This window comes from Astyanax mexicanus, chromosome 1 (assembly GCF_023375975.1).
Source record: "Astyanax mexicanus isolate ESR-SI-001 chromosome 1, AstMex3_surface, whole genome shotgun sequence".
NCBI lineage: Eukaryota > Metazoa > Chordata > Actinopteri > Characiformes > Acestrorhamphidae > Astyanax > Astyanax mexicanus.
Genome location: NC_064408.1, coordinates 70,262,765 through 70,277,360, shown reverse-complemented (window position 1 = coordinate 70,277,360; position 14,596 = coordinate 70,262,765). Strand labels below are relative to the sequence as shown.

General features: G+C 38.0%; 1 protein-coding gene across 1 annotated transcript in view; it reads right to left on the bottom strand.

The window, feature by feature from the left end:
* kcnh5a (potassium voltage-gated channel, subfamily H (eag-related), member 5a) overlaps positions 1 to 14,596 on the bottom strand; it is a 171,130-nt gene that overhangs the window by 88,801 nt on the left and 67,733 nt on the right. Inside the window, exons 7-8 of the mRNA XM_007256657.3 lie at positions 12,828 to 12,920; positions 6,853 to 7,282 (exon numbers count right to left, since the gene is read on the bottom strand). Coding sequence (XP_007256719.3) covers positions 6,853 to 7,282; positions 12,828 to 12,920 — 523 coding nt within the window. The remainder of the gene's footprint in view (positions 1 to 6,852; positions 7,283 to 12,827; positions 12,921 to 14,596) is intronic.

The window sequence follows — 14,596 nt, the reverse complement described above, 5'->3', positions numbered from 1 at the left end:
TTCCTCTTCCTTGTCCTGGTTCATATTTTTTTTCTCTATCTTTCTGCTCCTATAGCTACACAGGCCACACTCAATCCAAACATTCCTCTTTTTTATGTGTCCATGTCACTGACCAGTCTCATGCTAAGACAAGAACCAGCTGTGGTTGACTTATCATAGCCTTTAATTTATTATTAACAATCTGTACACTTAGAATTGTTTATCAGTTTATCATCAAACATATACCTATAAATAGCAAAATCAGAGAAACTAATTCAGAATTTTTTTCCAGAGCTGTATATTGGGATGAGCTGGAGTGGTGTTTATAACCCAGAACTAATCCTGCAACAGTCTGTCATAATAATGCAATTAAATCCCTCTATAAACCAATATAGTATACACTGTCATTGTCATAGATTTTACCATGAGTAGGTTTAAAGGGGACATACTATACCTGTTTTCCACAAGGATAGGTCTATGGGCTATACAAAACATGTTCATGAAGTTCACAAAATCACTCTCACTTAAAGAGATCTCAACAACTTTATTATCTTCCTTTCAGAATAAGCCTTTAAAGGGCTCTGTCACTTTTATGCAAATAAGCTGTTGCTGGCCACTCCATGTGCATACTGAGCATTTGAGCATTTACGGCATGTTAGTGTTAGCTTGTCCCTAATGGCAATACACACGCAAGTTAATTTATAGGTACAGATTCCTCCCTCAGACAAAGTCTATTGGCTTATCCTGCTGTGTACTGTCTGAGGTTCTCAAAGACTGAAATGGCGTTTCTTTAACTAATCTAGTGGGTGAGGCTCACATGGGGGTTGACAGGGTGGTTCTATGCTGGTTTTCTTATTGTGACATCAGAATAAGGGAGCCATTCAAACCATCCAAACTCTTTCAGTCTTTTCTGATTCACAGAAAATGGATGGATGGATTTGTTTTGAGCTTGGAGTGTTTTTAGGGGCAGGCAAGACCCAAGTAGAAACACAAAATCACACAAAAAGTGAGTTTTGCAGAATACGTTCACTTTAACATTATCTGACTCTTGCTACTTACAGCACTGATGCACAACCCCCCCCCCCCCCACACACACACACACACAGACCTCGATCATCCCTGCAGAGCTGATAGAGTAAAGGAATGAATAGGAGGATCAGGGAGAACACTCATAGGAAAGAAAAGACAGACAGAGGGCAGGGAGTTGTCGCAGCTCTATCACAGTGAAGCAGGGCACGGATTAACACAGTGAGCTGTTAGCATTGTGATTAGCTCTACACCAATTTCTCCGCCTCTTTTCGCGATCCAATCGCATTCATATCAGCCATTCAAGCGGAACTCTAAAACCCACCACACAGCAGCCATAGATCAGGGATTAACACTAATAGGTTTATCTTACGGCTCATCGCTGACAGACAATTCAACCACTGTACACTAAACCTCCAGTAAATCATGATTCCGGATTTGACGAAATGACGTAGCTTTACCTGATTTAGTGTATCCAATTACACATAATCACGTGACATACCTCTATTCAACACCCAGCGGAATCTCATGTAATAAAGATTAAACAAAGTGCTCTTTCTGTAGTATTGTTAAAAAAAGAACAGTACAAGCAGATATACCTTTTTTGTTGTTGGGTAAATGAGACATCCCAATTAAATGAAAAAAATAAAACAGCCCTAGTGTAGGCTGAAGAAATAGGACACTGACTTTCAGATTAGGGGGGAGCATTTCCACTAACCAATGTAGCTGCTTTTGCACCACTATGCACCACTTTAACATTTTGATAGACATCTTTGAATGTTAGTTGGGCATCTATAGGACATCTTAAATGGACCATCCAAGTAAAATGTTACTAAGTGTTCTTTAAGAATGAGATGTGAGTGTAATTGCGTTGAACTGGAAGAACACTGGAAGAGACTCAAGATAAACCAATGGATTAAACAAATGTCCAGCAACCTGGCATTGGAGAAACTGACCTACAGTTGTGGTCAAAAGTTTACATACACTTGTAAAAAAACATAATGTTATGGCTGTCTTGAGTTTTCAATAAGTTCTACAACTCTTATTTTTCTGTGATAGAGTGATCGGAACACATACATGTTTGTCACAAAAAACAGTCCTAAAATTTGGTTCTTTCATAAATTTATTATGGGTCTGCTGAAAATGTCACCAAATCTGCTGGGTCAAAAATATACATACAGCAACATTAGTATTTGGTTACATGTCCCTTGGCCATTTTCACGGCAACTAGGCGCTTTTGGTAGCCATCCACAAGCTCCTGGCAAGCTTCAGGTCGAATGTTTGACCACTCTTCTTGACAGAATTGGTGCAGTTCAGCTAAATGTGATGGTTTTCTTGCATGAACCCGTTTCTTTAGCACTGTCCACATGTTCTCAATGGGGTTTAAGTCAGGACTTTGGGAAGGCCATTCTAAAACCTTAATTCTAGCCTGGTTTAGCCATTCCTTTACCACTTTTGATGTGTGTTTTGGGTCATTGTCTTGTTGGAACACCCAACTGCGCCCAAGACCCAACCTTCGGGCTGATGGTTTTAAGTTTTCCTGCAGAATTTGGAGGTAATCCTCCTTCTTCATTATCCCATTTACTTTCTGCAAAGAACCAGTTCCACTGGCAGCAAAACATCCCCAGAGCATAATACTACCACCACCATGCTTGACAGTAGGCATGGTGTTCCTGGGATTAAAGGCCTCACCTTTTCTCCTCCAAACATATTGCTGGGTGTTGTGGCCAAACAGCTCAATTTTTGTTTCGTCTGACCAGAGAACTTTCCTCCAGAAGGTTTTATCTTTGTCCATGTGATCAGCAGCAAACTTCAGCCGAGTCTTAAGGTGCCTTTTCTGGAGCAAGGGCTTCTTTCTTGCACGGCAGCCTCTCAGTCCATGGCGATGTAAAACACGCTTGACTGTGGAGACTGACACCTGTGTTCCATCAGCTTCCAAATCCTTGCAGACCTGCTTCTTGGTGATTCTTGGTTGACTCTTGACCATCCTGACCAATCTCCTCTCGGCAGCATGTGATAGCTTGCGTTTTCTTCCTGATCGTGGCAGTGACACAACTGTTCCATGCACTTTATACTTGCGTATAATTGTCTGCACAGTTGCTCTTGGGACCTGTAGCTGCTTTGAAATGGCTCCAAGTGACTTCCCTGACTTGTTCAAGTCAATAATTCGCTTTTTCAGATCCACACTGAGTTCCTTTGACTTTCCCATTGTAGCTTTTGTAGCTGAGTCTAATCACTGGGTCAAATGAGCCCTATTTAAATGGGCTCATGAGAAGTCAACAGCTGTAGTCAATCAGAATCACTTACAAGAAGTGAAGAGGCCATGACATGAAGCTAATTTGATTGACACAACTCGCTACATCACCAAAATTGACAAATTTTGTTGCTGTATGTATATTTTTGACCCAGCAGATTTGGTGACATTTTCAGCAGACCCATAATAAATTTATGAAAGAACCAAATTTTATGACTGTTTTTTGTGACAAACATGTATGTGTTCCGATCACTCTATCACAGAAAAATAAGAGTTGTAGAACTTATTGAAAACTCAAGACAGCCATAACATTATGTTTTTTTACAAGTGTATGTAAACTTTTGACCACAACTGTACATAGCTAAAGGGAAGCTTGAGGACTTTAAAGACATGTGGTTACCCTTCTTGCAATTGTAAAAAAAAATGTAACATGTAAAAATAGTAATTATGTAAAGTATTGATAGAGTTAGCATTGGGTTTTAGGGTGGGGGCAGTGACGTGCAGACGCTATGGCCCAATGTGCTTGGGCAACTGCCCTTTTGCCGTCCTTGGCTGATATTGCCCTTCCGAGGGAGGGGAAAAAATAATATAGGCAAATATGATTTCATATTTCAACTAGGGTTGTGCCGATGGACGATATCACGCCCACTTTTTTGTTTTTCCAGAAACATGCACTGACCTTCTTTAGGTCTCTTTCACCCAAAACTTTAGCAGGGATTGTACGGAAAAAGATCAAATCAGGTATATGACTTTAATGAATTAGAGTCAGGGATGAAAATTAAAATACACTACTGCTACAAAAATGATTGCCCTTTCTTCAGGTTAGAGCAACTGCCCTTCAAGATTCCTGTGCAGGTCTCTAGGTGGGGGGATGATTTGTGGTTGTAAAATGCTAAAAATTAATAAAGATATTTGTGAGAAAAAAAGAATGAGATGTGAGAGTGTGGAACTTTAACCTATAGAAAAAGTTGTAGATTTCTAAAAAAAATCTAAACCTTTTTTTTAGCACACCGTAATTTGACTTTTGGGCTTCCCAAAATAAACCTTTTCTTCTGCTTCTCCAAGGACAAGCAAATACGCTTCAGCTGTTTGCTGTCAATCAATGTCCAGTCACTTCTTCTTTTTACTCCTTCACTCAACTGTCTATGTGTTCTCCTGTTGTGGCTGCTGCCACCTACCACTGCCTTCCTAGCCTTCCTGGTCAGTTTAGTCCTGGTCTGTTTCAGCCGCTGGTGCTTTAAAAACAGTGCTGGGCTCAGGGTGGCTGCTGCTACATATGCACCCTCAGGCTGGGGCAGGACTATTTCAGGGCCCTTAGACTGCTCAGATCCTCAGAGGAGATATTTTGACGGTAATACACACAGACCGAGCTACCGAGGGCTATGGGTGATGTTATACGAGGTGCATTAAAGGCTGCACATGCCTGTGCATTTTTTATGAGATTTTATGCTGTTTAGCTGCAGATACAGTTTACTAGACTTCATAAATTGTTGTTAATACATTTTTGGGATTATGGACACTGCATTTGATGATGTCTATATTTATATGACAGAAGCGGCATCATTCTAAATCTTCATAATACATTTTCACACAATGGCCAGGCCATGAAACTCATGCCTTAAGCCTGGAGTAAACAAACACAATCTGACCAATCTGACATTCGGTTTAGTCGCTGTGCCACACCTGCATCTAATTCCAGAGAGTCTCAAGAACAGTGTATTTCAAGTCACGTCCCTGAGTCCCTCTGCTCTGCACAGTTTCAGCTATTCTCTGAGCACAACATATGTGATCTATATGTAATAAAGCTCTGATGTTTTATTTAGTAGAGCCCTTGTATGATGTTTTATGTCACAGGCAGAGTGCATATTATACACTGACAACTGGAGGGTCAAGTTTTTCTTTAGGGTATAAAGTGAAACAAAAAAAAAACAGTACAGCGCAGGTGCCATGCTTCAGTGAAGTGTAGTCTTATACAATCCTTACAGTGTCTTGTAGGGTAAAAAGATCATTATACCAGATAATGTGGCTCATACCACACAATAACCTTTGCAGTCAGGGTCATAAACAATATATTATACAGCAAAATATTGGTTGCAACCATACACAATTTAGACCTGGACCTGTTACATTAAGGCACCAGCCATCAAAAAAATCTACATCTGTCAGCACTCATATACAAGCAACTAATTCTACTAAATAACTTACTTACTGCCACTTACAGCCACTAGAGTATGAGGATTTCAGTTTCATGTACACATTTTCAATTCCACCTTAAAACAGAGCTCACGTAACATTGTGCCCATAGTATATGTAAAGTGCTTTAACAGTCCACATAAAACTAGACCTTGTTTCCTAAATGAATGTTTGGTTCCACCTTAAACCTAAAGAAACTGCATGCATAATAAAGAAATAAACATTACAAAAAAAAGAAAAGCTGCTGGACCCCCAAATCCAATTGCATCATTGTGTTAAGGACTATACAAATATATGGTTTAGAGCCCCTGCAATCCACACTTTTACCCTTTATAGTGGGCCCACTTTAGAGCTTAGATCGGGCCCAAAAAAAAACAGCCAGATCTGTCACAAGCCTGTGCATGTTCTGCCCGAGCCCGACCCACCCCGCCCCATAAACTGTCATTATGTGCCAGAGCACGATTTAAACCCATCATTTTTTTTGTAAGTAGAGCATCAAAACTGAGCTTCCTAAAATATTTCAGACCGTTAGAATAAGTGAAATCTCTTTAGAATTATGTTAATTAATTAAAAAGCATAAACCTGCAAGCTCTGCAAGTCAAGTGTGTAATGTGGACAAGTGGAGGAGCTCACGTGTGCGTGAGCCCCAGAGCTGCGTGATTCTAACGTTCTAAAACACAAAAAAACAGACGCTACATCACAGACTATTTTCCTGAGCCCAGCCCGACCTGGACCGAGAAAAGTGGTGGGAAAAATACAGTCTCGACCCAGCCCGAGTTTAGGTCGGACATTGGGTCGGGCTCGGGTTCAGGCAGAGAATTTAAACTGTAGTTCATATCTTAAATAGGAATTCCTTCTTACTGCTGTAAAATGTCAATTCTGTGGTTGTCAGCATTTTGAAAAGAAAGTTTCTGGGATTGCCCTCTTGGCAGTGAAGTAGGATTTAAACAGATTATATTAGTCATGTTTGACGTATAGTTTGCTGGATTTTTTTTTTTTTTTCTTAGGACAATATTCTGAAAATAAGTTTGCACTGTTTATTTCATTTTATTTTCTATGGGTTTTGATTGAGGAACATTATTATTAAGTTAAAAGCTGTAGAAAATAATTCTTTTAGCACTGTCAGTTAATTAATATCGGCTAGGATTCACTAATATTGACTAGCTTGAACAACATGTGACTGATAAACCTTAAAGAGAATGCCACTTGAGGTTTACTGTATGTAGACTATTTTTCCATGTAAAGTCACTCTAGAGCTGACTGCCAAAACTGGAGAACATTGCGTTCGTGTGGTTTAGAGTATATCTGTACACAGCCAATACCAAAATCAATACTTTTACCAAGCTTTAGTTCAAGATACAAAACATAAGCAGTTATCATAGCCAGTGAAGAACACTTACAGCCCACCATCATCATGGCCACAGAGAAGATCTTCTCCCCGTCCGTGGTTGGAGCGATGTTCCCAAAGCCTATGGTTGTGAGGCTGGTCATGGTGAAGTAGAGGGATGATATGTAGAGAGTGTCTTTACTGGGACCGCCCTCCCACTGGCCCGATCCGCTGGCGTTGTATCGGTAAGGTGTGCCGATGCTTATGGCTAACTGATACAGCCAGCTGTCCGTCTTGATGGTGTTGGTGACCTCGTCAATCACTTCATAATCACCGATGCTGTACCAGATACAGGCCAGCCAGTGAGCCACCAGGCCAAAGACGCAGACAAGCAGGACCAGCACAGCAGCTCCGTATTCCAGATAGTGGTCCAGCTTTCGAGCTACACGCCCCAAACGCAGCAGACGCACCACCTTCAGCGAGCTGAACAGACTGCTGAGACCCTGCAGCATAAAGAGAGGAGAAACACAGTGCAGTTAGGAATCGATTATATTTCAAAGTCAACCACATAAGCAAGACTACGTAAAATTCCTTATAAACTCAGCATAATTATAGAAAAGGAATGTTGCCACATAAAAAAATGACTTGAGTACCAGTCAAAAGTTTGGACACATTTTCATTCAATATGTGTTCTTTATTTTTATTATTTACTACATTCTAAATGATTATTAAATACTTAAAAACTATAAAGAAACACTTATGCAGTTGGGTAGTAGAAAAAAGAGAGTGAAGGAAATGCAGTAAACAAAAGTCCAGTACCTTTAAAACAGCTGGAGAAACATTTCAGGTTTTACCTCATATATCTGACTGAGAGATTCACTAAAGCCAAGAGTGGGTAAAGTTGGCATTAAAGCAAAAGGTGCTACTTTAAAGTATATATTACATATTTTGGCTTGTTTAACATTTTTTGGTTTACTTCACAATGGCATATGTGTTCCTTCATAGTTTTGATGTCTTTAATATTAATCTATAGTATAGAGAATAATACAAATGAAGCAAAATTGTAATGAGATGGGGTGTATCCAAACATTTAAGGGATACTGTACATTTTTTATTCTTTATAAAAAAACAATAATGATTGTAAATGTACTTCAAGTAAAAAACAAACATTTTTTCATTTCATGATTTAAAAAACACCCTGAAATAATGTTGGAAATTAACACCACCGTGACATATAATAAATATAATAAATAATGATTTAAGCAATATAACTGCAGCATCACCTGCATAATTATACATATGTGTATGTGCAGAAATAATGTAAAACTACAGTCTTAAAAAAACAGAACAAAGTAGGAGAAGTTTCCTCTGCTTTATGGTTTTAACTATATAGAAAAAATACAAAACAGAGTAAACTGTTATCTATACTTTAAACAACAAGACAGTATGAATGATTGTATGACAGCTTAAAGTACAAAGGTAGATGACCCCTTCATGCACACACACACACACACACACACACACACACACACACACACACACACACACACACACACACACATATGCTTATGTTATATAAATATATATATATATATATATATATATATATATATATATATATATATATATATATATATATATATATACATATACTATATGTGATCCACAACATAAAGAAAGTGTGAAGCTCCTTCCAGAACCTCCTCACATGAGCATGATTCTATTTTGAGGGCTCCTATAGCTCCACAGGTCTGCTTTATTTTATCTATAGCTACTTTGATCTGACTGCTTTCATGTCAGAGAAGGAGGAGAGAAGAAGCTGCTTTGGGCAGCATGGCTTCCTTTCACCATCTCACATCTCCTCTTCAAGTCGGAGCGAATGTAGATTTCCTGAAGAAAACAGAACGACCATCTGGTGGAACAGCGCAAAGTCTGCTCATTAGATAGTGACCACAGCCACCATCCAAATAAGATACGGTCGAATTTGCCATAGTCTAAATATAGCTTCGGAAATGTCCACACTATAAGGAGGGAGGACTGAGTGCTTTGAGGAGATATTTTAGTGTTTCTGGCTTGGGATGCGAGACAAAGATCATGCTCTGCTGCAGGTACACCCACACACAACACCCAAACAATGGCTCCTCCAACAAAACAAAAGCTAAATATCTATTGCCAGCCTACACTCACTGAAAATAGGAGGCCTCAAGGAATCCAAACAAGCTTACAAAACCCTGCAGCATTGTTTCGACTGTAGATCCTAACATGTGCTCTGGCTGCCGACAGAGATGATGGTTTATTTGCTTAGTCTACAGCTTTTGAAGTGCTCACAATGAAATGAGGACCTCTAGCTAATGAAAGAAAGCAGAAGACACTCTGGAGAGAAACACTCTGGAGAAACAGAACGCATATAGTTGCAGTCCAATAAAAAAAAAACAAGTACCTCCAAAACAGCTTCAACTAAACAGGAGAGAGATAAACATTCTTAATTTTCAATGAAAGTTAATGTTAAAAAATTACATTATATTTATTTGACTTTGTAAAATTAAAAAAAAAAAAAGTTACATTTTTGACTTAGTGTAAGGGACAGTTTTTGAATTCACATTATGGATACCACTTTAAAATAAGGCTCCTTTGTAGCAAAATCTATATACATAGTTCAAAAATGAGTTTATTAATGTTTTTTAATTAGGATATAAACCATTAATAAGCACTTACAACACAAAAATAGAAAGTGGCCGGTTGTGTACCAAAAAGTGATTCCACATGTGTTTATACTGTTGAACAGTATAAACAAATCTTACAAGGTGCTTATCTTACTTTGTCTTTTCCATCAGTCATCATTAATATTTGTGTTAATAACTTTATTTCTTTAACTATAACTACATATACATACATAAAGGACTAAACTGACTTTCTATATTATTTTATTAGATATGTTAAAAAAAGGAAACATCACTGTTGTTCTGTCTCTTTATGTGTTGTACGTGTTTTTTAAGGTTATTAATTTAATGTTAGTGTTTATAACTTAATTTATTAAAAAAAACTTAATTTATATAAAAAAAATATTGATAGAGAGAATCACATGGACAAATCACAGTAAAATAATCCCTTTGCATTATTTGCACCAAGTAATCAATACATTTCCATCACATTTAAAGTCATGTATGGACTGTTTTTACGGCCTATGTAACTTTGTGATTCCAGGTTGCTTAAGAGGGGTCATATAACATACCCCAATGAGGACTGTTAGCTGAAAACAGCCCAGTAACCAGACCCGCTCCAGCCGGTCCTGCAAGGGTGGGTTGTGCAGCCCTCAAAGGGCGTGGAAAACCCTATATAACACTGTGACTGTTAGTATATCTGGGAGAGAGGATTCTGCATTGTCTGTTGTGCTATCTCCTCCAATAAATGCTACTCACTTGATCCAGCCTCAGAGATTTTGTGTAGAACTTCTGTCACTTGAATTTCCACCACACCTGTCATTTTAGTGTGGGAGGTTTCATGGCTAAATTGGAACAGCCTGGTGTCCAATCTTCATTAATTGCACATTATTGCACCAGTAAGAGCAGAGTGTGAAGGTTCAGTTAGCAGGGTAAGAGCACAGTTTTGCTCAAAATATTGCAATGCACACAACATTACGTGTGACATACCAGAGTTCAAAAGAGGACAAATTGTTGGTGCACGACTTGCTGGCGCATCTGTGACCAAGACAGCAAGGCTTTATGATGTATCAGGAGTCACAGTATCCAGGGTAATATCAGCATACCACTAAGAAGGACCAACCACATCCAACAGGATTAACTGTGGACGCAAGAGGAAGCTGTCTGAAAGGGATGTTCGGGTGCTAACCTGGATTGTATCCAAAAAACATAAAACCACAGCTGCCCAAATCACGGCAGAATTCAATGTACACCTCAAATCTCCTGTTTCCACCAGAACTGTCCATCGGGACAAAAAATTATTGTGCTCTAAAACCAAGTGTTGGACAGTTTCATTGTCCAACCCCTGTATGTATAACAGCGAAGACCAGGGTTCATGTGCACACCTGACAACAGGGTCTGCATTTTTCTACAGAAGACCAGAAGACCAATAAGAAGATGGTACTGGAGGTGGATATTTGTTGCATCTGCTGCCGCATTAGCAAATGGCAATCTGTCAGCCCTGGACTCTCTTATAAATAGCAGCGGTGATGTGCCCCTCACATTTTTAATTAGCATTTCCTCCTCTACCGTGGCCCTCTGTATCTTTTTTTTTTTCTTCATCCGTCACATAATCATGAGGGTAATTTCTCAAACATGCTTTATATTCCTGAAAGGAGCAATTTTCCCCAGACACTGACACAGAGGAAGGGGATGTAAAAATAGATGTGGTTCGTAAGACTCAGACACCATAACCCAAAGGGTTTTGCAAGGTTTTGCAAGGCAGTCACTATGAACGGCTTGATGCTCGTCTCCAGGCTACGCATCTTTTAATGTAAATCTCTTACTAGTCATTTATCATCCGACTTGCTTTTGTGCACACTAAGCATTTAATACAAATGCATGGATTCTTTCACTGTCAGTAAGGCAGCTGTAGGTGGCTGCTAATTGGCACATAGGAGACATATGATCTGACCATGCTGAGGCTTTTCTGTTCACTAGGGCTGCAACGATTAGTCAATATAATCGACAATGTCGATTGTTTAAATTTGTCGACTACAAATTTCATTGTCGACTAATTGTTCATTTGTAGCAGTACTGCATTGCATAAAAAGATGGTGACAGAAATGCAATGAGAGATGGGTAAATAACTCACTCACACAGTTTACACTCAACTTAGTTTGTGTCTCCAAAAACACAGATTACATATTTACTCGCTAAATATCAGTACTTTCCACGATTAAACAATATGTAGACATTTAAATGCATTTTAAATCTCATGTTCAGCTGTTTCTATAGTTTTTAGAGATGGAGAACATGCACTGAAAAAAAATGATGAGTAAAATTTACTTAAAAAAAGGTTTGCAATTTTCTGCATTTGCTTTTTTTAAGTAACTTTAATTTAAAAAAAATTCAGTAACTTTAACTCAGTTTAAAGACTTAAATGTTACATAGAGTAAATAAGTGAACTGAACTTCAGTCAATCCTTTCTTTTAGTAAACTTTACTTAATTTCTGCATACAATATTACCTAATTACAATTACTTAATCTATACAATATTACTCAACTCATTTATGAAACATAATATGTTATAATTCCTTAAATGTAAATATTTTATATATATTATTATATATTGTCTTAACACATGGATGGCATGTAATACATTCTTTAAAAATATTTTCATTCCAGGAATTATAATATATTATGTATCATAAATGATTTGAGTAATATTGTATAAATTGAGTAATTGTAATTAGGTAATATTGTATACATTGAGTAATTGTAATTAGGTAATTAAGTAAAGTTTAATAAAAGAAAGGATTGACTGAATTCAGTTCACTTATTTACTTTATGTAACAAGTCTTGAAACCGAGTTAAAGTTACTTAAATTTATTTCGAATTTAATTTACTTAAACAAAGCAAATGCAGAAAGTTGCAAAACTTTTTTTAAGTAAATTTTACTCTTCATTTTTGTTTCAGTGTGGCTGACTAGTTGAGTAATCGAAAAAATAATTATCAGATTAGTCGACTACCTAAATAATCATTAGTTGCAGCTCTACTGTTTTCAAGACCTGCAAAATGTTAGATAGTTGGGGCCAATAAAAAGAACTGGAGACGATGCTTCAGTGATTGTTCTGGTGTATGTAGATTGTCTGTGTGTGTAAGAGTGTGTGTGTGTGTGTGTGTGTGTGGACTGACTCACATCTAAAATCACTTCAGACAAATAAACACATGGGGTGAAGTGTTCCAAAGCATCATTAACATGAAATTACAACACCGTTAGTGCCTCCCCGCTCAATAAGCCAAAGCTTATGGGACGGGTTAAAGATAAAAAGCAGAGAGTGACTCTGGCATTAGAGACGTGCCAGAAAAAGAACAGCATGACAACCAGAAAAGTGCAGTGAGTTACCGGCAGCACGGAGTCTTCCGCCCGCGTGGCGTTCCGTGGGGAGCTGCCCGACGCTGGCAGGTGGCCAACTGCAGTGGAGTCCGATATAGGATCCTGAAACAACGCAAAGAGGTTTCAAATCACTTCAAACAGCCTTTAAATAAACAAGTGCTGGCAGAAGACTCACAATGCTAATGGGAAGACTGTGTACTGGTTGTGTTATATATTCCCTGGCCACTTTATCAGAAACATCTACCTATTTTGTAGACCCACCTTATGGTACTGTATATAGTACAAAACCTAAGAAAATCAGGAGACCCTGGCGCCAGGTACACTTTGTAGAGTTAAACTCTAACCTGTCTCCTCTAATCTAACACAGTATACAATATTGGAGGCAAGTTTGTTGGATCCGAACTCTCCAGGGTGCTAGATCTCCTGGAGCAGGCTTGGGCACCCTTGCTGCAATCCATCTGTTACTGCCTACTATTTGTGTTAATCATCCTAAAGCACTTTATCTGAGATCATTTTCTGACCATGGAATCAGAAAAAAAAACATTGATACCATTGGGATTGTGATGTAATTCATGTTGTCGGTGTTATTTTTTTAAAATATAAATATAATACACAATTAATTTGGGAACTTGTATACAAATATTTTTTACCTCCTTACCCAGACTTTTGCTTGGTGGCGTTTTTATTTATTCTAGCTATTTGAACCTAACAAGTTTAAAAACTAAACATTGGAAGTAATTTGTTCTTATTTGGGGACAGTAGTTTATTTTAATGTAAAAACGACCCTTGCTATTTGGAATCAGAAGGACCCAATTAGTCTAAAAACAAAATTCAGCTTTCATAAACTGCATGAGAATGTTTATCTGTTTCTGGCTGTTTGCAATGTGCACCACAACACACATTTCTTAGTATTTTTTTCCCTTGCAAATGTACTGTACAAGGATTTTAAATTGTTGTTTATCATGATTAATCACAGAATATTGTTGTGATTAACATGAATAAAAGGACCCGGAATAATATTGATATCCTTTGTTCTATCAGTAAGGTGTCCCAATTAGGGGAGATTATAGGGCTATATGACCCTTCCAACAGAGACTGACGCACAGAGGACTGAGAATCACTGGCAAGATGGCGACACAAACAACCAATAACCAAGTTGAAACAGAAAAAAAAGAAAAGAAAAGGTTATAAAAGCTAATTTCAAGGAATAGACAATAATTATTAATTTCTAGACCACCTCCCCCCTTTCTGAAGACATACAATGCCCTAAAGATAACTAGTTAATCAGCAGCTAGGTTGCTGAACTTTAATGCACCACTGCTATATCTATATCTGTATTACGGGCTTGAAGGCTTGTCCTAGTTCTTAGGTATAGGATTTCATCACTTAAAACACTGGAAAACAAGGGATAAGGGTACAAAAGAGAAATGGGATTGAAACCTAAAGTCTTTCCTTACATTGTTTGCCATTCCTGCTAAATCATGGAAAGACTAATAGGCATGTATACTCATCAGATATTTGTCCCAGATTTGAGAAAAGATTAATTATTTGCATTTATAGTAAACCCTATCCGGACAGGATTAGTTTATCAGGGGGTCCTGGGATAATTTTCTCTTTTATGGGGTGTCTTCTGTGATTTTATTCCCGTCTGGAACTACCATGTATGTGCTTTTCTCAGACGTCCTTTGAATAAAAATTATCTAAAAGGCTAAATTATCTACTGTTTTTCACTGAAATCCTTGGTTGTAAGGAAATTTTTGTCCCGTCTGGATGCACAT